This window comes from Suricata suricatta, chromosome 12, assembly GCF_006229205.1.
Source record: "Suricata suricatta isolate VVHF042 chromosome 12, meerkat_22Aug2017_6uvM2_HiC, whole genome shotgun sequence".
Taxonomy (NCBI): Eukaryota; Metazoa; Chordata; class Mammalia; order Carnivora; family Herpestidae; genus Suricata; species Suricata suricatta.
The window spans coordinates 46,697,622-46,719,301 of NC_043711.1; the positions used below are offsets into that span (position 1 = coordinate 46,697,622).

The following is a 21,680-nucleotide window of genomic DNA, read 5'->3' on the forward strand; positions in this document are numbered from 1 at the left end:
CTGTCTGCAGAGTGGAGGGTTGGTGAGGTTTGGGTTTGTCCCATGAGTGAAGTAAAAAGGGGTTTTAAAGATATCCTTATAGAGGATATACCATATATGTGAGATAAGTAAAAATGTTTCTTTCATTGAGATCCATGGCAAGCATGGATCTTGGAGGGGGGGCACAAGGCTCTTTCAGAGTAACCGGGAGGAGGGGGTGAGGGGCCGTCTGCTGCCAGGCCCCAGCTTTGCCCTGAGCAGCCCATATTGCTACTTTAAGAAACAGTAACAGTAGACGGTGCAGCTTCTGGTTCAACTTTGAACCAACAAGTCCAGTACAGGCTGATCTGTTTACAAGGCAGATTATTTTAAAATCCCGGCTTGCTTACCCTTTGAAAATGGGTTCTGTGAATGTGGGGCGATTTTGCTCGTTAGAGAGACGTCCCAGGTCAGGCACGAGGATTAGGCACAGTGGTGTTTTCTGTCACAATCAGATTTGGCTCATGGGAGCATACCGTGCCTACGCCGGCCAGGCCACTCACTTAACTACCATTAGGGATTCCGACAGCACCGTTTTTGTTACTTTGAAACCTGGATATCGGAAAAACTGCCCTGCAGCTAGAAGAATCCTTGAAGACCGAAGAATCCGTTAAGAAATGAGGAAACCAAGTTTCCGAAGAGGCTGACATTTTTCCTTCGAATGCCAATACCTCAGCATCGCGAAATGATAATCAGAATAGACCTGTCGTTGAGGGCGATCCTGTCGGTTAGATTGCGAACCTTCTCTACTGTGCTCTACTGGAAAGACTGTTGTCACAAAGCTGGGTGGCAGGGGAGTCAGTGCTGTAAGGGAGGGAGCAGGGTCAGCTCACTAGCAGGAATGCAGCCCTCGCACACTAGCTCCTGAAACTGTTGTCTGACACCGATGACCCTGCCCTTTCTTGGACCCTGGAGACTAGATTTTTAAATAAGATTTGGATAGTGAAACTGAGGGGCCCTCAGTGATTGTGTATGGTTGTCTCCTCCTCTAGAATACAATAAAAAGCCCACAATGTAGAGACAGAGGCATTTAAAAAGAGGCATATAAAAGAAATATTCCTCAGTGACTTTTTCCAGGTCAAATGCTATTATCTTCACATTGTCTTCAGTTGACAGAATGCGGTCTGAGGTGAACATTCTAGTTATACTCATTCTTCACAGTTAAAAAAAATTGAAGTGTGACTTTAAGAAATAGTAAAAATTTGAAATATATAGGTTTTAAAAAATTTTTTATTTATTTTTTTTGAGAGACAGCACGAGCAGGGGAGGGTGAGAGAGAGGGAGATACAGAATCCGAAGCAGGCTCCAGGCTCTGAGCTAGCTGTCAGCACAGAGCCCGATGCGGGGCTCAAACCCAGGAACCTCAAGATCATGACCTGAGCTGAAGCCGGAAGCCAGATGCTTAACGTACTGAGCCACCCAGGCGCCCCTGTTTGTTTATTTTTGAGAGAGAGAGACAGAGCATGAGTGGGGGACGGTCAGAGAGAGAGGGAGACAGAATCAGAAGACAGCTCCAGGCTCTGAGCAAACGGTCAGCACAGAGCCTGACGTGGGGCTCAAACCCACAAACCGTGAGATCATGACCTGAGCCAAAGTCGGGCGCTTAACCAACTGAGCCACCCAGGCGCCCCTGAAATATATAGTTTCCTTACTTTGGATGCTAACATGTCTCCTATTGTGTTCAGGAAGGATCCCTGTATAGACTCTCTGTGTGCTTTGGGTGACCCAGGGATTTATCCTGCGGGGCATATTGGGTGGGGAGGTCAGCTAAACTTTTCAAGTGTAGCCAGTAGAATTTCATATAAAAGCAACAGATTTTTCATGTGGAAATTTATCCAGAAAAGGTTCAAGGTCTGGTTTTTGGTTTTTTTTCAAATTTTTTAATATAAGCCAAAGGCATCATAAAAACCTGCATAAAATAGTAAATTGGTATTTATCCAAGTCAAGGCAGGCTCTGCTGGCTGATGGCCTGATTGATCTGGGGCCTGGGGTATGTCAGAAGTAGGTGCTGATTGAACACCTCACTGTTCACCACTCTCTTCAACAAAGTTATTTTAGGCTTCAAGTCTGACAAGAAAACTCAGTCATGCTGGTTATTGCTTTAAAAAAAAATGTCCGGCATATTTGTAAACAATTAGAAAAGAGTTGTAAACCCTTGGGGTTGATTTATTTATTAGATTTCACCTACTTAACATGGTCCTTTGTTTGCACTCAAACTGGTTCCTAATTGTTCTTCCTTAGTGACCTTCAAGCAAGGGAATTGTATTCGGAAATGATTTTCTTTTCTATTCCAGTTAGATAACAGGGAGCATTTACTGGCCTGAATTACAGTCTTCTGTAGAGCCCTGCCCCTCCTCCCTCATGGCCCCCGTGCGACTGGCCATGACCCTTTCTTTGCTGGCCCCTCTGCCCCTGCGCTCTGTGAGTTTCCTGCAAATTTCTGGCATGCAGTGGTATAACAACTCTCCAGAAAGTGCAATGCCTTGAGGATCCGTGGGAGTGGAGCCTCTGATAGATGGTAAAGATCGTTTCTTCGAGATGCCAGATCCTAGTGGGTCAACTATGAGCACACCCCAGTGCTCGCCTCCCAATCAGACAGGGGTCTGTCAGGGGTGAATTTTCACTTTTGACCTGACGTACCTGGATCCCGACGGTCTGGAGCAAGAACTGGTAATTCAGTGTAGGGAGAAAGAAAAGTGGTAGGAACTGAGAGTCTGAACTTCTAAGGATTGATGAGACGGAGTCACCCTGCCCCCAAGCCCAGGAAATGGTGCTGGATTTTTCTGGTGAATAAACCTGTAGTATGTTGCCCTCTAGTGGACCATGTGGCAAACTGAAGATAAATGTGTTTCCACCACAGACTGCCCCAGAGCTAATTAAGTCAGCCCAAGAAAGTAACCGAAAGACCTTTTCTAAAAGCAAGTGTTTTGGAAATGTATGCAAATTTCAGGTGAAACTGCAGTTCACTTTTAGTAATCATGTTTTCTTGACGTTGCCAAAAGATTACTTGGGTCCTTAAGAGGTTGTGAATATTTACCACCAGGGAACTGACACGTTTTTCAAACCTGTATCCCTGCCGGGATCCTGCAATGTACCTGTCGCCTCCCTGCCCAGTAGGTATAGTTTCTTATCCACAGTCCTAGCAAAAGCCTTGGTTATGACATGCTATTTTAGTGCATTTTAAAACGGTTTTTTTTAAATTTTTGTTATATTTCTTAAATATATTTCTTTTTCTAAAAAAAAAAAAAGTATTAAATGTCCACAGAATCAACATGCTTCCTTTTAGGAGAAGCAGACACATGATTTCACAAAATAGCAATTTCACATTTGGAATTCCAAAGAACATCCCAGACAGTGCCTGATTCTGTGGCTTCGGACCTGATTTGTGTGAAGACCCACAGACTTCCTTCGGGAACATTGACTCCTTGTTTCTTTACCCTTTGGCTTTTGTTTGCTCAGATCCCTGCCTGGTGCCACAGCAGCTGAGTGTGCCTCAAACCTGAAGAAAATCTACACGGTGCAGACTGTGCAGGTAAGATGGGGAAGCGGGCAGAGGAGCGCGATGTGTGCTGGACCTCCAGTCCTCCAGCCTGCAATGGCCGTCCCCTCGCAGGGCTCTGAGCTCCACTGTCAGCGCTCAGGTCTACTGCCACAGAGCTGCACTCAGCTGGTGTAGCCCAGAGGCTGGCCGAGCACACGTCCCAAGTGGCCTGCTCTTTTCTTGGTGACCTGCTGAAACTTGATGACGACCTAAATCTCTCGGAGACCGTCAGGAGCAGCAGGCTGTGGTGCGTCCCCACGTGGATGTGTGTCCCCATTCAAATACCAGCCTGGCCACTCCCTCCCTGAGCTCTGTCACCCTTCTCTGAGGGGCCAAGTCGTCTCCCCACAGGGTCACCTAAGGCTATAGGGCCAGGAAGAGTAGGCAGGTTGTGGAGCATGGAAGCGGACGGTCTCAGTCCAGTTTCCTGCTTCCATGGTCCTAAACTGGGCAAGTACCAACCCTTTTGGTTTCTGCAAGAATTAGTATAATGAGAGCACCTATCTCTAGAGGGATTAGAAGGAGTAAGATAAGGTTATACCGTGCTTAGCAGAATACCTGATACATGGTAGGTTCTCAACACATAGAAGCTCTTAGGTCTTCGTAGTTCTTTCTCTAGCTAGCCCTTATGAAGAAAACTGCTGAAAAACCTGGTTTATTTGGTTGATCCTGTTTCCATTTTCTTCAAAAGGAAAGTCTCTCAAGCTTATATCCTTTTTCAAGGCTAATACACTGTTTTAGACAGAATAAGGATTTTAAAGCTGCTTAATTCTGGCAATGACTAGATGTCTTGAATTTTCTAGAAGGGCCAGCTTTAAAGTTTTCCTGTTGTGTCTCTAAAAAATGTATCAGCAATACCATTTGACAGGCATTAAGATTGTGTCTCTTACACCGTTTCTCACACTCAAAAGTAGCACAGAGGTTCTTTTTTCAGACATTTTCCCCAAGATCTGGTTCTGAAAATTTGATGTTCCTAGTTATGTGGCCCCGTGAACCTGATTGTAAGGTGTCATGCCTGGTCACTGAGCCGGGTGTAAACACACAACCCAGACCGTAGGCCATTTCTGGTCGAGTTGGGAAAATGACGTAAGCACATGGAAAGCAAAAGAACAGAGCTGCTGTCCGTCATCAGGCGGTGCCAAGCACAGGCAGTGTCACAAGGCAGCACATGGGCCCCTGTCCAGAGGGATAAGTGCTCTCAGATTCCAGGCAAGGCTTCCCTTGCTTCTTCCCTGCAGTGACGCTGTGGCCTTCTGTTACCTCTCCCCCAGTCATCCTGTAAACCTCAGAGCCCTTGATTTTGAAGCCTGTCTTCATAGGGAAGTTCGTAGATCGCTTTGACTTTTCCCACCCCACAAAGACATTGGGTCGTCAGAGCTCCCCCTGGGATTCCAGGACAGAGGTTGGTAAAGTCAGATCAACGGGCCCTTCTGTCTCCCTGATCCTGCCTGACCAGAGAGCACTGGGTTGGGCCTTGGGGTCTGGCCGCAGGTTAGAGCCTTCAGGGGCCGGTTTAAGGTACCCCGGCTAGCACATACTGGGAACTACCTTCTCGAACTCTCTAGTAGGAGATAATTTATGTCCCATAAGTATAGACTCATAAGTGTGCAGTTTGATACATTTTGACAAAGGCATGCAGACATGTAACCGTAACCCAGATCAAGATGAAAAGATGTGCCGCGTTAAAAAGTTCCTGCATGCCCTTCCATTCAGTCTTTCTCTTCTAGAAGCAACCACTCTTCACATTTCTGTCACCCTATATTTGTTTTGTCTTTTATTGAACGTCATATAAATGGAATAACACAGTACCATACTCATTGTGTCCAGTTCCTTGCCCGCAGTAAATACCGAAGGACTGAATGAATGAACGAGAAGTTAATAAATGAACCACTTTCCTGGATCACAACTGACTGCATCCTTTAAGCTATCGGCCACATTCTCGTGGGGGCAAAAATGGATCCTTGGGTAAAAGAAATCCCACTCTTTTTACCTAAAGAAACATACAGCTGTGCTGTGCTATTAGCATTTCACAAGGGGGCACTTAGCACAATGGGCACTTTTGGGGTGGGCTTGAGGGGTGTGATAATGAAACACTGGCTCGAAGCGACCAGGAAGTTCTCTCCTATCTCTGTTGCCTCCGCCCCCCCGTTTTCTTACCTGTAAGACTGAGATCAGTGCAGTGCCTGCTTCCTTACGGCGGCGTGACGGCTCAATGAGATTGAGTACAGGTCTTCGCCGAGCTTGGCACTGAGTAAGCCCTCAGATGTTGGCAGCTTTTACTAAAGTGGTGTTGGATGCTACCCCTTGGCCTCATCGGTTGCCTGGTGGGGATGTGGATGAGGGTGTAGGGCAGTCACGCCGCCTCGGTTTGTGTCCTATATCTGCCACTTACAAAGTCGGGCAGGTTGCTTAACTTCTGTGTACCTGCTTACTCATCTTGAGTTGGGGGTCATCTTGATACTGATTGTATCATGAGGCCCTGAGAGTGAAATGGCACAAGGAGGTAAAGAGCACATAGTGAGTACCCAGTAATCATCGTCACCGTCATCACCTCACCTGCCATGACTCACCTACTTCTGTTGGAGCATCTTTTTGTCTTTTCCTCAGTTGTGTTTTTTTAATCAGAAAACCACATGTCACACTACTTGCAGGTTATTTATTTCAGGCAGTTATTCCCTGGATTAGGCCCCGGCTGACACCCCTGCTCGTGAAAACATACTTAACCTCTCAGGAACTTTGAGGACCCCAGTCTGTGAGTGTCCTGAACGTGTGCGACTAGTCCTTAGTATTTAACAGCTAGCTTTGGTGCCGATTTTAATTCATTTGAGGACATGACCTGCTTCCCCTGTGTTTTTATTCTGGGATTATCCATTGATTCTTGGACCTTCCCTCTTTCAGGATACGAAAATGCCTCCCTAATCGTGTCCTTGATTTTTCTCCATCCCTCTTTGGATAAAATATGAGGATCATGTGTTATTAATGACTATTGTATATATAAGGATATAATATGTCTTTTTGTACTTCGAGGCCCTTTAGCAAATCAGAGACGTTGATGGGGGTGGGGAAGGAATTGTTATTCCCATTTACTAGCTGGAGAGACTGATGCTGAGAGGTAAGTGCTCTGAAACATCCAGTGGAAACAGCCGATCTTGCATGTGTCAGGGACTAGAAATCCCGCCCCTCTAGTTCAGTTCTTTTTCTTTCCCTCTGCCCTGACTGAGGAGATGGGGAGGCGCGTGCCTCCAGATGGCCCCTGACCCCCACTCAGGACACTCTCACTGGAGCCAACAATAATTCCCTTTGCTTGGAGTTAAATTTATATCATACTTTCCTGCCTTTCTTGGAAAATTCCATTTTTCATCTGGCTGTGCTTTCCAGATGCTTGTTGATTCCTTTTACTCTTTTGTAAACATGTCCAAACGTTCCACATTTCTCCTGTGTTTTTATGTCCTAAATGGATGTGGTACAGAGCAGGACACAGCTCTGAACAAGCCTGCTTGTACCGGTGAAAGAATGAGTACGGTTAGCAAGGGGGGGGCTCCCTAGTCCCCACTCTCTTCCAGCTTCGCCCCCACAAAACCAGCAGTCCCACCCTGAAAGCCCATTGCTCTACATCCCTCTGTCCCATGTCAGTCATTTGCGTTGTCCCCTTTGAGATCAGGCCACACTGCACCCCGCCCGTGCCATGTTCCACCTGATTTCCCATAGATTGGTTGAGTTTTAACTTAGATTTACATGACACAGAAACTTCATGTTTCTTTTGTAGATGGATATCCAGCATGGTTGTTCATAAACAGAAAGTCTTCATCAGAAATACATGCAGTCTGTTTAAATCAAGAGTGTCCTTTCTGTACCTGTGTGCTCCAGTGATAATCAGGACATCACCCATCATCACAAGGTGTGGGTGGTTGTGCTCTGACACATCGTTAGGTTAGGATGACAGATTGCCTTCCACATCACTGAGGAGGGAGGGCTGTCACTTTCAAGGAGAGATTTGGGGGCGCCTGTGTGGCCCAGTCAGTTAAGCGCCCAACTCTTGATTTTGGCTCAGTGAGAACCCTCCCCCCACACACACATCGTGTCTGTCTCTATGCTGACAGTGTGGGGCCTGCTTGAGATTCTCTCTTTCTGCTCCTTCTCTCTTGTGCTCTTCCTTTCTCTCTTTTATAAACTTAAAAAAAAAAAAAACAGAAGGAGAGGTTTATAGGCTGGTACTGATAATGAAGAACAATGTGAAGGTTGATTCAAATTTTGAACACAGAAGAGCAGCCCACAGTGGGTGACATCCTGCAGTAGAATGACCTGGAACGAACCATTTGGGCGAAGGGAAGGGATGGAGGTAAAGGAGAGAGAAACTCCATATCTCTATATTGAAGAGATAGACAAAGGGTCCTATAGCCAGGCCTGCTTCATAGGCTTGAGGAGCGCAGACTTCATTTCGAGTAAAGACAAGATTCTTTATCATCTAATTTATTCATCATGTGTATAATGAGATCAACATTTATAGTAAGTGTCCGTTTGTGCCAAAATAGACCTGCAGTAAGGTTACCCATGATCCCCTCTCTCTGCTGGGGGCCCTCGTATGGTTGGGGCTGAAGGGACCAATTAAATCTTACAAAGTAAAAGTAGTTCAGTCACTTCAGATGTAAAACCTGGTCTCTGAAGGGGGTCAGAGTATGCCACCCCCCAAGATGCCATATTTGCATAAGGGTTATTTTGAGCTGAAGGCAGTTGAGCCACAGCAGAAACAAGGGGCGCCCTCTGCCCTCCTGGCTGCCTCACCCCAGGGCATAACTTTCCCTTCTAAGGAGGCATACACTTCCACGTGTAAAGGCATCCCCCTTTCTTGGCAGTTGAGTCTGCACAGCAAACCTTGGTCAATGGCCATCTCTACCAGGTGTGTCCTAGTCCCCCCCTCAGGAGCCCCAAACCTCTCTTCCCTTGCCCAGTCACTCTTCCGAGTTTATCGCCCTTTGTTATCATGGTGTGTAAGGTCTGGAGTCCCACCGCTTTCTGGGCGTTCGCTTCTGTTCTTTGAAGCCCCCTGTGTGCACTTCAAAGTATTAACATTAATAAAGACACGTATGCCTGTGGGTGTGATTCAGGAAGCAGGATGCACGCTGCTCCGATGCCTTTCCCCAGGCTTCTCTGGGCGCTCTCTCCCCTCAAACTTTGAATTCCGCTTAGCTGCCCAATCCAGACTGTGTTTTATTCAGACACTTCCCGTGTGTCGAGAGATTGCCCCCACACCCTGTCCTTTGTTTTGTCTGTGTGATGACCAGACCTCCAAACTTTGCTTCTCTCAGGAATTCCATTTTGGAATTCAAAGCAAAACCCTTTTCTCTCTCAAGGCCCCAGCACTTGCCAGTCAGAAGCACTTGGCTTTCAGCCTGTCGTGTCTGCTGTCAGTCAAAAACGTTCCTTAAGTTCTTCAGTTGTCTTCTTTGTTCTGGATTTTTTGTTCCTTCCTCACAAATATCGTTGATCCAGTTGGTAGGAAGCAAGCTCCAGACAACTAGAAATTCATTCCTGATGAAGGAAAATATTTGCTTGTTATTTTTTAAAAGGTACTCTTTTGAGGCACCTGGGTGGCTCAGTTGGTTAAGCGTCCAACTCCTGGTTTCAGCTCAGATCATGGTCTCAGGGTCCTGACTTCATACCCTGTGCTGATAGCATGGAGTCTGCCTGAGATTCTCTCTCTGCCTCTCTTTCTGCCCCTCCCCCCTTAAAATAATTAAATGAACTTTAAAAAATATTCTTCCTGGGGCACCTGAATGGCTCTGTCGGTTAAGTATCTGACTTCGGCTCAGGTCACAACCTCACAGTTGGTGGGTTTGAGCCCCACATCAAGCTCTGTGCTGAACGCTTGCTCAGAGCCTGGAACCTGCTTCAGATTCTGTCTCTTTCTCTCTCTGACCTTCCCCGCTCATGCTCTGTCTCACTCTATCTCTCAAAAAAAATAAATACATGTAAAAAAAATACTCTTCCTGCTTCATATGCTATGGCCCTTAAGAGAAATTCTGAATTTTTTTTTCCTGTGTCCGGAAGAATAATTTGCTGGGCATTTTTGTTTTGCTTTATACCTGGTTGCCTGTCACAGCATGGCGTTTTTTTCTTCTCTAGTATTTCCAAGTATGTTGTCTTTTCCTTTTCTTCAGAACATTCAAGCAGAAACTCGAGGAGGCAGTGTGTCGGTTTTTCTGGTAATGAATGATGGTCTGTTGGGCAGAACACTGGCAGGTGGGGAGCACCTGCCCCAATCAGAACTAGAGGACTAGGGATTTATCACCCGGCCACTCCTGCCTGGTGAGTCTGACCACATCTTGCTGCCTTGTTTTAGGCAGCTCACCAATGTTCATTTCACCTTGAATCATGAAATTATCCAGTGAAATAGCTGTTGTCTACTTGTTATCTGGAGGAGGAGGTTGGTTTCAGGGACCCTGTGAACTGTGAAGGTGACTTTGGGAACCATGGTCCTAACTCCAGGTGGACTTATGTGGATTCACACCTCCCCTGGTCAGCCTGCCTCCCTTCAAGGAAGGCGCCAGAACGATGTTTGAGAACTTACCCACCAAGGCGCAGGCTCCGTGGGCAAGGCCGGCCCCCCCACAGTCAGTCTGTTCCCCCAAGGACTCATCACAGCGCCCTGCCCCTCACTGGTGTCTGCAAATGCTGAGCAAATGAAGGAAGCCTGACTCTTGTACCTGTACTCATCCTTGAGTGATCCTTCAGGCTTTTGGAAGGAGCACATAAACATCATATAGAAACACGGTGCTTACTTCTGCTTCAACCTGCTGCTGGCAGCCTGCTTAGAATTAATGGTAAGAATTCTAAGAATCCTAAAAGCCATTTGGCTTTTGAAATCTGTTGGCAAGCTTCTATCTATAGTAAAATGTAGGTGCTTGAACAAAAGCAAAAAAGTGTTAGTGAGAACATCATGAATTCTCAAGCTTCCAGGGAAAGAGCCCTTTTACTTCCCCAGGGTGGGAGGGGTCTGAGGAGCTGGGCAGCGCCAGGTCCCTTCCTCAAGCTATGTCCCCTTCATGTATGCAGTCGTCTCCCCTTGTCCAACAGGGAGACCTTCCAAGACCTCCACTGGATGGCGGAAACACTGCACAGCACTGAAGCCTGCATGTGCTAGGGTTTTTCCTGTGCGTGTAAATTCGGCACAGTAAGAGATCGACAGCAGCAATAACAGAACCATTATAAGTATACACTCTGATGAAAGTTACATGAAGAGACCTTCAGCTGTTACGTCAGGATGGTCTTCTCTGGACCACACTTGACCACGGATAACCTAACACATATCCCACCCATTGGATCAGGTTTACAGCAAGGAAACAGGCTGATTTAGGGCCGCGGACTTTGAAATGAGCCTCTTCTCAATGGCGTCACCAAATATTTTGCTCCTGTTTTTCATTCACACACAAACGTGTAAAAATGTGCCTTGACAAGTACCTTAAGTCAGAATTCAGTCTATTGCTGTGTCTTTTTGGCCTATAATCTCTTGTCAGATTTGCCAAGACTAAAAAAATCAGCTGTCTGGTTTAAAAGAGAAACTTTTAAAGCTACAAACCTTAGCATGATCCTTAGAGTGTTTTCTTTCTGAATGAGGAGAGTATTGTGTTGTTCTTTTCAAAGTGCCTCAGACACTCAGTGAAATGCCTGGACACGAGAGCTCTGGGAGTGGGGACGAGGGTGGCACTCTGGTTTGGGTGTCCTGTTAGGAGGCTTGATGTTTAACAGCACAAAGTCCTCTTCATTAAAGCAAAGATTCCTATTCTAGCATAATTTTATCCGTAAACTCTACACAGCTCACGGCCGCTTCACCACACAAGCCTCAGACTAGAGTTAACCACATACTCTCTGTGGCTAAGGGCATCTCCTGGCGGGAAGGTATCTCCAGTAGGCATCCCTCATTCTGTGACTCCCTGACCTGGTCCCTGGCTTCCAAGGTTGAAGAAGGATGTGTCTAAAACATATAGTAATATTCTCAAAGGCAATAGCATAGTATTTAGGAGCACACGTTTTGGAGGCACTGGGTGGCTCAGTCGATTAAGCCTCTGACTTCGGCTCGGGGCATGATCTCACAGTTCCTGAATTTAAGCCCCACATCAGGCTCTGTGCTGACAGCTGGGAGCCTGGAGCCTGCTTCAGATTCCGTGTCTCCCTCTCTCTCTGCCCCTTCCCAACTCATGCTTGCTGGCTCTCACTCTCTCTCAAAAATAAATATTAAAATATTCTTTTTAAAAAACAGACACATTTTGGAATCTAATGGCTTCGTTTCAAATCCCACCTCTATCTGTTCAGTCTCACACCCCAGACAAATACTGGAGTAGTGTTATCATTTGCACCAGTAGCAAACCAGTACAGTGTAAATACCCCCATAAGGACAGACACCTGTGTGAAGGCTGTTCCTACTGACCTGTTCTCAGCTCTCCCCCGTCCTAAGTAGCACCATGCTCATATAAGCGTCAAGGTTTCTTAATCAATTTACTGCCAAGCAGTTTTCTTTTCTGTTTTTGTCAGGTGGTTTTCTGACTTAAATTTTATCTTACATTTCATTGCTGCTGCTCTTGCAGTTAATTTGGCTTTAACTTTTATACCGACAGGCTTGAACAACTTGTAAGGATTATCTTCCATCCTACATAAAATTTCATGTCACCGATATTACTGCCCTGAAAAGGCCCTAGGAATTTATTTTTCTAGTTGTTCTGTTGTTTGTGCTGTTTCCCTCAGACCTAGTAGGAGAGCCAGTTCCCCTTTACCGACCTCACGACACAGAGTGGTAACTCGTTTGTGTAGTAATTCTCTGCGTAGAGTGGACAACGTAGTGGTCCTGTGGCTCCTTCCAAACAGTCTGGGGAGGGTTTTCTTATTGTAAGCTCAGTCCTCATCTTAATCGTAGTGGCCATACCGAACAGTGACTCCGGAACAGATTAGTCTCCATGCCTGCATTTCCTTATGTGTAAAACAAGAATAATAATTTGGCCCCTTCGTGAGGCTTTCAGGAGGGTGGATTACACGCATATGTAAAAGGCCATGGACCAAAGCCTGGCATGGTCTCTGCCACTCTGACTACTGTTACTCTTACTCTATTATTTTTATTTAATCTGGTTTGGTCTGCTAGCCGCCCTGTGGCTTAGTTCCAGCTACCCTAACAGAATACGGTAGATAGTTTGGCTTAAATGATAGACACTGATTTCTCTCAGTTCTGAAGGCTAAAAGTCCAAGATCAGGGCACCTGCATGGTTGAGTTCTGGCGAAGGCCATCTTCCTGGGTTGCAGCCAGCCATCTTCTGGTTGTATCTTCACATGATTGAAAGCGGGCTTGCTTTTCCTGCCAGGACACTAATCTCGTGTTGGGAGTTCTGTCCTGTGACCTAATTACCTCCCAAGGACCACACTTCCTAATACCATCCCATTGGAGGTTAGGCTTTCCATCTATGAATTTAGGGAGGACACCAGCATGGAGTTCTGTAATTTGGTCAGCTTGTTACTTTAGTACCTGAGCTATTCCCTGTTCCTTCTAGGAGGGGAAAGGAAAGGAGAGAGTGCATAAGGTGATCCCTCTCTGTCTATCCCCTAATCCAGAGCAGAACGGTCTCCTTCTGGGCTTAGAAAGAAGACGGGTCTGTGTCATAAGGAAATCATTTTAGCACACATATTCAGCACTACAGTCTTTATTAGATAACATCGACCTAGCAGAAAAGTCATTAGCAAGGTCTTTGCTAGTTTTATGTGGAGATACGTTGCATAGGAATGTTTGCTTAATAACCGTAGCTTCCTGAGGCAGAGAACTTGGCCCAACATCAGCAAGGAACATTCTTTAATGCTATGTTACATTTCCTAGCCCAGAACTAGAAAGAATACTGAAAAGAAAATCTATTTTGAATGGCTAAGACTTAATGAGAATCTGATTTTTTTCTTCAATGCGTTAGTTTTATAATCTAGTGGCTTTATAAATCAATACTGGATATATTAAACAAAGTGTTTTTCTTTTGAAGATATTCTGGAGCGTGTACAATAATATCCCTCCTGTGACTAGCCTGCCTTTGAGATGTAGTTATCATTTAATGAGAGGAGAGAGGCGACCACTTTGGTAAGTGTCTAACTTGTAATTTGAGGTTAAGGTGGGTGGGGAATGGTCATGAACCTCATAAAATATTTACCTCATGCCAAATTGGAATGCCAAAGTAATTTTCTCCTGGTAATGATGGAAAGTAATTTTAGCTATTACTTAATTATGAAGGAAACCGCTGCTCATTTTCTCCTTCACCTTGGGCTCCAAGCTGATGAGTAGGCTTCTCAGTGTTCCTCACTGCACACCCCATTGTGGTCTCACCAAAAATAGGTCATCATTAGCATGTTGACATGTGGATGCAGCTCATTAATGACCTGGACAGTGGAGTGAAAAAGTCTATATGCTCTCAGGAGATGAGAGGAACAGATGGAGTATCCACGTCTCTTAAATGGTTGTACCTCAGAGATGTCTCTCACCGGGGGAATGTAAAACTGTGTGGTCCAGGCCATGGCCCAGGGTCTAGAGGAAGGTATCCTTCTTTAGTAGCGTGGTGTCATGATGAGGGTGGCAGATAATAAGCCAGTTTGCTTAGGCTGGAGTCATAGTTAGTAATAAATTCTTATATTGTGTCCCTCAACTGTTCTAAGTTAGTTACTCATTAATAAAATAGAAATATGTCCTGGCTCATTTGGTAGCCAATGACAGAAGCCTAACATGGGCCCATGTAGATAGATGGATAGATGGGTGGATGGATGGATAGGTAGGTAGGTAGATAGATAGATAGATACCATTTGTTTTTGTCCCTGTAACTGAGCTGTCCACTGGTAGGGCTGATTTCTGGCATATCTGAGTGCTCAAATGTTATTAGGAATCTGACGCCCTCCATCAAGATTTGCTTTTCTCTCCTCTAGGTTGGTTTCATTTTTCAGTCAGACCCTCCCATTTGTGGTGGCAAAATGGCTTTCCCGAGCTCCAAGCTTGTACCCTACCTGTTTAATCACTGTGAGCCTTCACCAGACCCAGTAAGATGGCAGGGCTGGCTCTCACTGGCTCACCATGGGCCCTCTTTTACATCCCTGGCCAACAACTGGGACTCGGAAGAGGCCATAGTCTCCTAAGTAGACCTGGGTCATAAGCCCACTTTTGAGGCTAGGATGTGCAATTAACCCTATTGGAATGGGTCTGATTTAAAAGTAGGGGACAAGTAGCTCCTTAAAAGGAAATTGGGGTACTCTTCCCTGAATAGCAAGCAGGTATTAAACAGGAAAACACAGCCGAACCTACCACGGGGGGCACGCGTCCTACTGGCATACCGTACTAGGTTGACATGAGAATCAGATACGGCAATGTCATGAATGTGGCCCTGAATCATCAAGGCGTTCACACATGGAAAGCCTTGTATTAATTGGTCCATCCCCAGATAGTGTAGGGAACGCCCCATCTCTGCCTCCTTCAGGGTGAGAAACAGGTGTCCTATCACCTCCCCTGCCCTTGTGGCCCCTGAATCCCACTTCCCTCCTTCCCTGCTTCCACTCCGTTCCTTTTTCTTTCATCTGCCTCCTTTTCCAATGAAAGGATGCAGGGAGCGTTTATTGAGAATATTCCATTGTTTGTTGTCTTGCATGTCACCTGTTGTTGAACTAAATGCATGTAATTACTTAATCCTTGATTCTAAATTTAAACCTTGGTCTCTGATCCAGGGAAGAGGAGAGTAATGCCAAAGGCGGCGTCTGGAAGATGAAAGTCCCCAAGGACAGCACGGTACGTTTGTCCTGACCGTTTCCTAGAACTGGCTACGGTTGGGGTTGTTGTTAATGGCATACGGTGAGCATCTTCGGCTTTTTAGGCAGTCCGCCTGGTAGTCTCAGACTGGGACCGGGGGTGGGAAATTATGTTCTAACCTTGGTGATTTTCTGCCTCACAGTGTCACCTCGAAAATGTAGTGTCGTGTTCCTCTGTAAGGATGATGTGGTAGTGTGACTGTGTCATAAATTCGGAAGAGTCCCGTACTTACAGATCTCACAGAAAGGCTGATGGTGGCCATCATTTCCTCACAGCCATAACCTAAAGTGTGGAAGTTGGTACACACAGTGGGAAGCCAAGTCCCGCCCACCACAAGCTCGTCCTTCCTCCCCTGACATTAGTGCAGAGACAGGAGATGCTTGGGAGGTCATGCCTTCTACCATTCTCTGGGGTTCTGTGAGAGGCTGAGCCTTCCTGAGGGGCTGAGGAAAGCCTGGTTGGTGGGATACCGGTGTCTAGTGGCCACACCTCAGAAACTGGGATTTTCTAGGAATAGACTCGAATTCATCACACAGACTGAAAATGAACATTCAAACCTATTCTTAAGCTTTGGGAAACCAAAACACATCTTTGAAAATGGATGAAAGGGCAGAAGGTACCCAAGTCACCTTTTCATGGTTTCTTTTATGTGGATAAGCTCAAAGAACAGCAGTGTCTCCAGAGACCCATAGGTTTGAGTCATTTCCCCAGAAGCACAAACCTAAAGATGTGACCGGATTTGTCTCTGAATGACGCAAGCTGGCATCAAAATGTGCAGCTCCAGGGTTTGCCTGTTACTTGGCTTTCCTAAAAAAATGTCAGTGGAGCAAACAGCCCAGCCAGGCCTGTGAAGCTCCCCTCATCCCCCTTTCAAAGAAGAGAATGCAGAGATTGTAAGAGAAGAGAGCGAAAACACCTTCTCCTTCACAAGCTCTTTGTTTACTCACACGAGACTTTGAGTTCCAGTGAAAATAGTCGTGGTGTCAACGTGTGGTGAACGGTAGCCAGTGGGCACATGGGCCCTTCCTCTCCCTGGCCTTGTGCCATCACAGATAATACCACGTTCATCTCTGTGCAAGTGTCCTTGCCCCAAGAACCGCATGCCCTTTGAATTGTGGCGGAGTGGGCGTGTGGTGGGCCAGCCTGGTCTGACGTGCCAGCGAGGGCAGGGCACCCTCCCTTGCCCCTAGCTTCCTTGTGACACCCTCACCGTCATCACAAATGGTGTAAGACACCACCGATGCAACAGATGGAGCATGCAGAAGATGATTTCGAGAAGGGAGACAAATGGAGCAAAAGGGAGCATCTAGGAAAGGGAAGTAAAATCCTCCTTGATAGTGAAAGGTGTCAGTGCTGAATTGCTGTCCTCTTGGTTAGGAATTCAGCCAGGCTGCTTTCAGCTTCTTAGAACATAGTCATAAACACTATTATTAATAGTTAATAAGTGGCGAGCACCTGGCGTAGAGCACACCTGCAGCTATTTGTGGAACAGATCTTAACGGTTAGGTTCTGTCGCTGCAGTCACAATGCTGAGCCCTTTGAATGCATTTGTTGACTAATGTCATGGTCACAACAGCCCCAGGAGGCCAGCCCGTTGTTATTCCCTGCTCACCTAAGGACACTGAGGCTCCCCAGTGTTCCCAACTTGCCCAGTCACAGACTCTGCAGCCTGTCAGGATTCAGACCCAGTTCTGGAAGAGTTCAGGGCTGTGAACTCTTGCAAGGAAGCTACATAGGACCAATAACTTTTCAAAGGGGAATAACTGGAAACACTTTGAGGCCTCCAGTTCTCTGTGCGCGCACACTGGCTGTTGACCGGATGGCCCTAGTACATCTCGGGTAGAAGGGGCTCCAGCTTCATCACTTGCAGGAGGTGGACAGGAACACGCAGTGATTTTTCGAGGCAAATGCGTGTGTACACATGTCCAGTTCTCTCCCGTCGCACAGTCAGCCTCGAGTGGATGGAAATCTGCAAGTCTCTAGTATTCACTAAACCAGAAATTTCCTTAAGGGCTCATCACTTGGGTAACTTTTTAAGTACCTTATCAAGTGCAAGAAAAACAGGGAAGGAAGGGTTTGAGAGAGAAGGGTTTTACACAATAGCATTCAACTATAATCCGCTGACACATTTTGAATCAGTGAAAGGTAAAAAAAATTGGAACATTATGCATTTGAAAGCAGTCTTTCCCCGCTCCCCATTCTTTTGAACTTCATCTGGGTTTTACTAGAGATTGGCTTTGTGGCTTTGGACACACAGTTTGTGACTTTGGACCCCTTGTTTCTCTCTGTGTCAAGTTAGCTGTATAACAGCACAGTATATGGCCACTCCTGGGGGCCTTGACACCTGTGATCTGGGGAGGTCTGTGGGCTCTGAATATGGGTATGAAAAATGCATATGAAGCTGAAGAAAATGTGCCTTGTTGAGCTCCTGATAATACTTGTCTAAAAATATATATGTGTTGTTATTGGTTTTTTTTTTTGTTTTGGTTTGGTTTTGTTTTTTTGGTTTTGTTTGTTGTTTTCTATTCTTTTCCCATGCCAGTCCACAGTTTGGAAAGAATTGTTGTTAGCGACAATCGGGGAACAGTTCACAGACTGTGCTGCTGCAGGTAAAGAAGCCCCGGCTGCCGCCGGTCCCCCGCTCATGTGTGCCTGGCTTGTGCTTGTCCCTTGGAGAGGTTTGTGTTTGTGTGTTTGGCTTCTGACACGTTTTGAAATTGTTTCCTTTGTGTTTGTGAAGTTACTTAGGTTTTCTTCATGTGATCATGGCATTTCGTGGTGTGTGTGTGTACCTGTGCATATTGACATGTGTGTGTTAGAGGTATATACGTGTGTATATGCATAGAGTTTTTCCCACATAGCTCATCTTAATAGTGTCCATGAACATCTGCCCAAAATACATAGGCAGAAGAAAGAAATAGACAAATAAATTGGTCTCATTGGGCTCTTAACACAATTCAGGGGAGGTTTCTTACTCCAGTTCTTCCAGTGGGGAGAGTGCCTTTGGTGTCCGGTGGAGTTTGTCGTGAGGCAGGCACAGCCCTTCTGTGCCCCTCAGTGTTTTCTCCCCTCCTCCCGTCCCTCTCTTGGCCCCCTGCTCAAAGACACTTACAAAGGCCAGGCGGGGATGTGCCCACCATTGTTACCACTGAAGCCACAATAGAAGGTCTTCACGCGTTTTCAAATACTGAGTGAATTTCTCCAAGCCTCCTTAAGCCCATTTTTATTTTGCTTTTGTTTTTTGTCTTTTGTCGTTTTAAAATCACGAAACCACTCAAAGAGGAGAATCGAATTGCTTGTTTCAAGTTTTGTTTTTTTCCTGGCTCGTTCCTTCAGATTGCTTCTGAGATTACACTGAGAATAACACTTAGCCTGTTCAGCTTTCTGTTAAAAATTAAAAAAAAAGTTTTCTTAGGGAAATTAGGACCAATTAATTAGTCCCCAGATGTCTTAGATGATACTGTCTTTGCCCCCCCCATCCCACCTCCCTAGGCCATGCCAGTGGCATGGTTCAAATTCAAATTCATCTCTTAGCCGTCTCAATAATTCTCCTTTTGTTTTGCTTCCTTATTACACCAGTTTTCATTCCCTTAAGACAAAGCCTGGGTTAAGATGAAAAGTACAGATTCCTTCTGTTTTAACAGGGAGTCGTTAGCAACTTCACAATATAGAGCCAAAAATGCGTCCTAGGTATAATTATAAACACATAAATCCCTGGGAGAGGAAGTTTCCTGTGCAAATTATTCCAGTTTCCAGAACCAGGGAAAATAGTCTAAGTAATAATAAACAGGCAGGATTGAGTAAAGAAGGCCTGTTGTTCCGTGGTTGACTTAGGAAGCAAGTCCACTATTAACTATCCGTTAACCATTAGCTTGTCCCTTAACCTGGCTCTGCCCCCGCCAAGCAAGTCAGCCGGTCTCTCTGGGCCTCACTACCCTCACCTTTAATCAGTGGCTCCTCCTTGCTTTTGTGATGCTGGTACCCTAAAATAATTAGGGTTTTGCCGGTCGGTTCAACTTATGAATATTACATGTCCCCTGATGGATCTGCCTTTGTGTAAGAGTTGCAGCCTTTTCCCGGGCCGCTTCTGAACATGCTCTGCTAGGAGGACCTGCCTAGCCCCCGAAAGCCAAGCCAAACTGAAGTCCCGACGGCTCAGCAGAATGAGCAGCCGTCGGTGTCAGCACCCTCTGGCCCGCAGTGTAGAAGCAGGTCCTCCCCGAAGACCGGATCACGCTGTCTGGTGGAGTTTGTCGTGAGGCAGGCACAGCCCTTGGTGATTTTCTGTTCACAGGAGTTTTACTAGTGAGTTTTAGCAAGGATGTGTTGAAGGTAATTTTTTTTTTTAAATGAGAAACCTGAACTAAAACAGCATTTTTGATGCAATAATAAGTTTCTTTTGGCCCAGGAATGGCCATGATCGTCAGGTCCTCTTTATTTTTTTGGAAATTTTGGGTTACATGTGACATGTATGCAGCCAAGTACACAAACTGCAATATGCACAACTTGATAAATGTTCACGAAGTAAATCAGTCCCTGTAACTGCATTCAGATCAGGGAGCTGAGCAGTACTTACCACCCCCCCTCCCCCAAATCCTTCCCTGCCCTCCCTTCCCCCAAAGGTGGCCACCCAATCTGGTTTCTGATACCAGAGGCTGATTTTGCCTGTTTTCAAACATGTATATAAATGGCATCCTTTAGTGTCAAGTCATACACATTTAGCCAGGATCCACGTGGGGCAGGAGGAAGGGGAAAGGAGGAAGAAACAAAGGAATTATTTGACTAAAGATGAACTCCTTTAGTAAATTGGACATGGCCTCCTTTAAATTGTATCAAAATATTAGAATGTTTTAACCCCCAGATGACAATCGGAAAAATCGATGGTATACATATTTAGATATATGGAATTAGAGCAACTTAGGCTCATTAGACAAAGCACATTGTCTAAAACAAAATTTCCTAATTTTGATAACGCTCATCTTTCGCATTTTACTTATAGATGCTGAGCATGCAAGTAGGGAGAGCTGACCGGGTGTCATTAATATGCCATGCGCATGCAAACCAGGAGTCAAAACTCTTTACTCCTGTCATTCGGCTGCAAATTAATACACACAGAGTGGCTGCAAGCATGCATATGATGGTATGAGAAAGCCTCACTCCCCAGCCACTGTGTTCAGATACCCACAGAGCGTCCCCCGGCCAGAATGTAGGAAAAAGTAAAAGACCCACATCAATCAGTGTAGATGAGTGTCCGTTTCCGGAAGCCCCAGAAGGGCAGAGCCACACTCCGAAGATGTCCACCCTTCTCTATGTACAGTGCTAAGTTCTGTTTGCTCTTGCTCTATATACAGCGCTTCGGTTCTCTAGCCCAAAGTTCAAAACACCAAAACCCAAAAGGGGATGGCCAGAGAAAAGCACCAGAGAGCAGGAAGGATGAAAAGGAAAGAAGCAGACAAGCAAACCACAGAAAACAGAATGAGCTGCCTGGACCACGCACTTTGGGTCCAGTTAGTATTGGGGCAAACAGCACTAACCGCCCCACGGTCTCTGAATGCTTGGCCGGCAGTCAGGAGGAATACTTGCTGTTTTTAACAAAGACAGTCAAGCATCGAGGAAAAGTTCATTTGAGTTCACTTGGCTTTCATAGGAGCGAGCATTATGCAACCCGTTTTAGAAAAAGTCTCATCAAAACAGACTAAGGAATCAGTCAAAAAGCTTTGGTAACATGTTAAAAAGGATAAATTACTTATCTGGAAAATTCGCTTGGCTGGAACATGATGTTTATCTAAGTTCCTGGATAAATGTGATGTGACTGTTACAGCTTTTGTCCACGACCTCGCTTTTGTCCAACGGTTCCCCTTTAGAAACGGTATTTATTACGAGTTCTTTTGTGTCGCCTTTTTATTACTGAGTCCATAATTTGCAGCTAAAACGATAAGTGCTTTAAAAACAATGCAGACAGACGTGACACGATCCCTCATTTCTGTTCTCCCTGCCTTCCCTCAGATGATGAAGTAATAGGAGTCAGCGTCAGTGTTCGTGACCGGGAAGATGTCGTCCAAGTCTGGAATGTAAATGCGTCTTTAGTGGGCGAAGCGACCGTTTTAGAAAAGATCTATGAACTTCTGCCTCACATATCTTTTAAAGCAGTATTTTATAAACGTAAGTGCTTCATTTTCAGTTACTACTTTCTAGCTTATTCTGTCATACTTTGAAAGATAGGCTGTGTTGCAAATGAGGTGGAAGCAGAATCACTCAAAATTCTCTAATCCAGAAAATAATTCAATAAAATACATGTGTTTAAAAAATGCAGTT

General features: G+C 45.6%; 1 protein-coding gene across 1 annotated transcript in view; it reads left to right on the plus strand.

Moving 5' to 3' along the window:
* The first annotated feature begins 1,098 nt into the window (after positions 1 to 1,098).
* The window catches only part of EIF4E3 (eukaryotic translation initiation factor 4E family member 3), a 29,936-nt gene continuing 9,354 nt past the window's right edge, over positions 1,099 to 21,680 (plus strand). The window contains exons 1-6 of the mRNA XM_029918740.1: positions 1,099 to 1,147; positions 3,478 to 3,550; positions 13,567 to 13,661; positions 15,284 to 15,344; positions 17,908 to 17,974; positions 21,372 to 21,527. Coding sequence (XP_029774600.1) covers positions 1,101 to 1,147; positions 3,478 to 3,550; positions 13,567 to 13,661; positions 15,284 to 15,344; positions 17,908 to 17,974; positions 21,372 to 21,527 — 499 coding nt within the window. The 5' untranslated portion in view covers positions 1,099 to 1,100. The remainder of the gene's footprint in view (positions 1,148 to 3,477; positions 3,551 to 13,566; positions 13,662 to 15,283; positions 15,345 to 17,907; positions 17,975 to 21,371; positions 21,528 to 21,680) is intronic.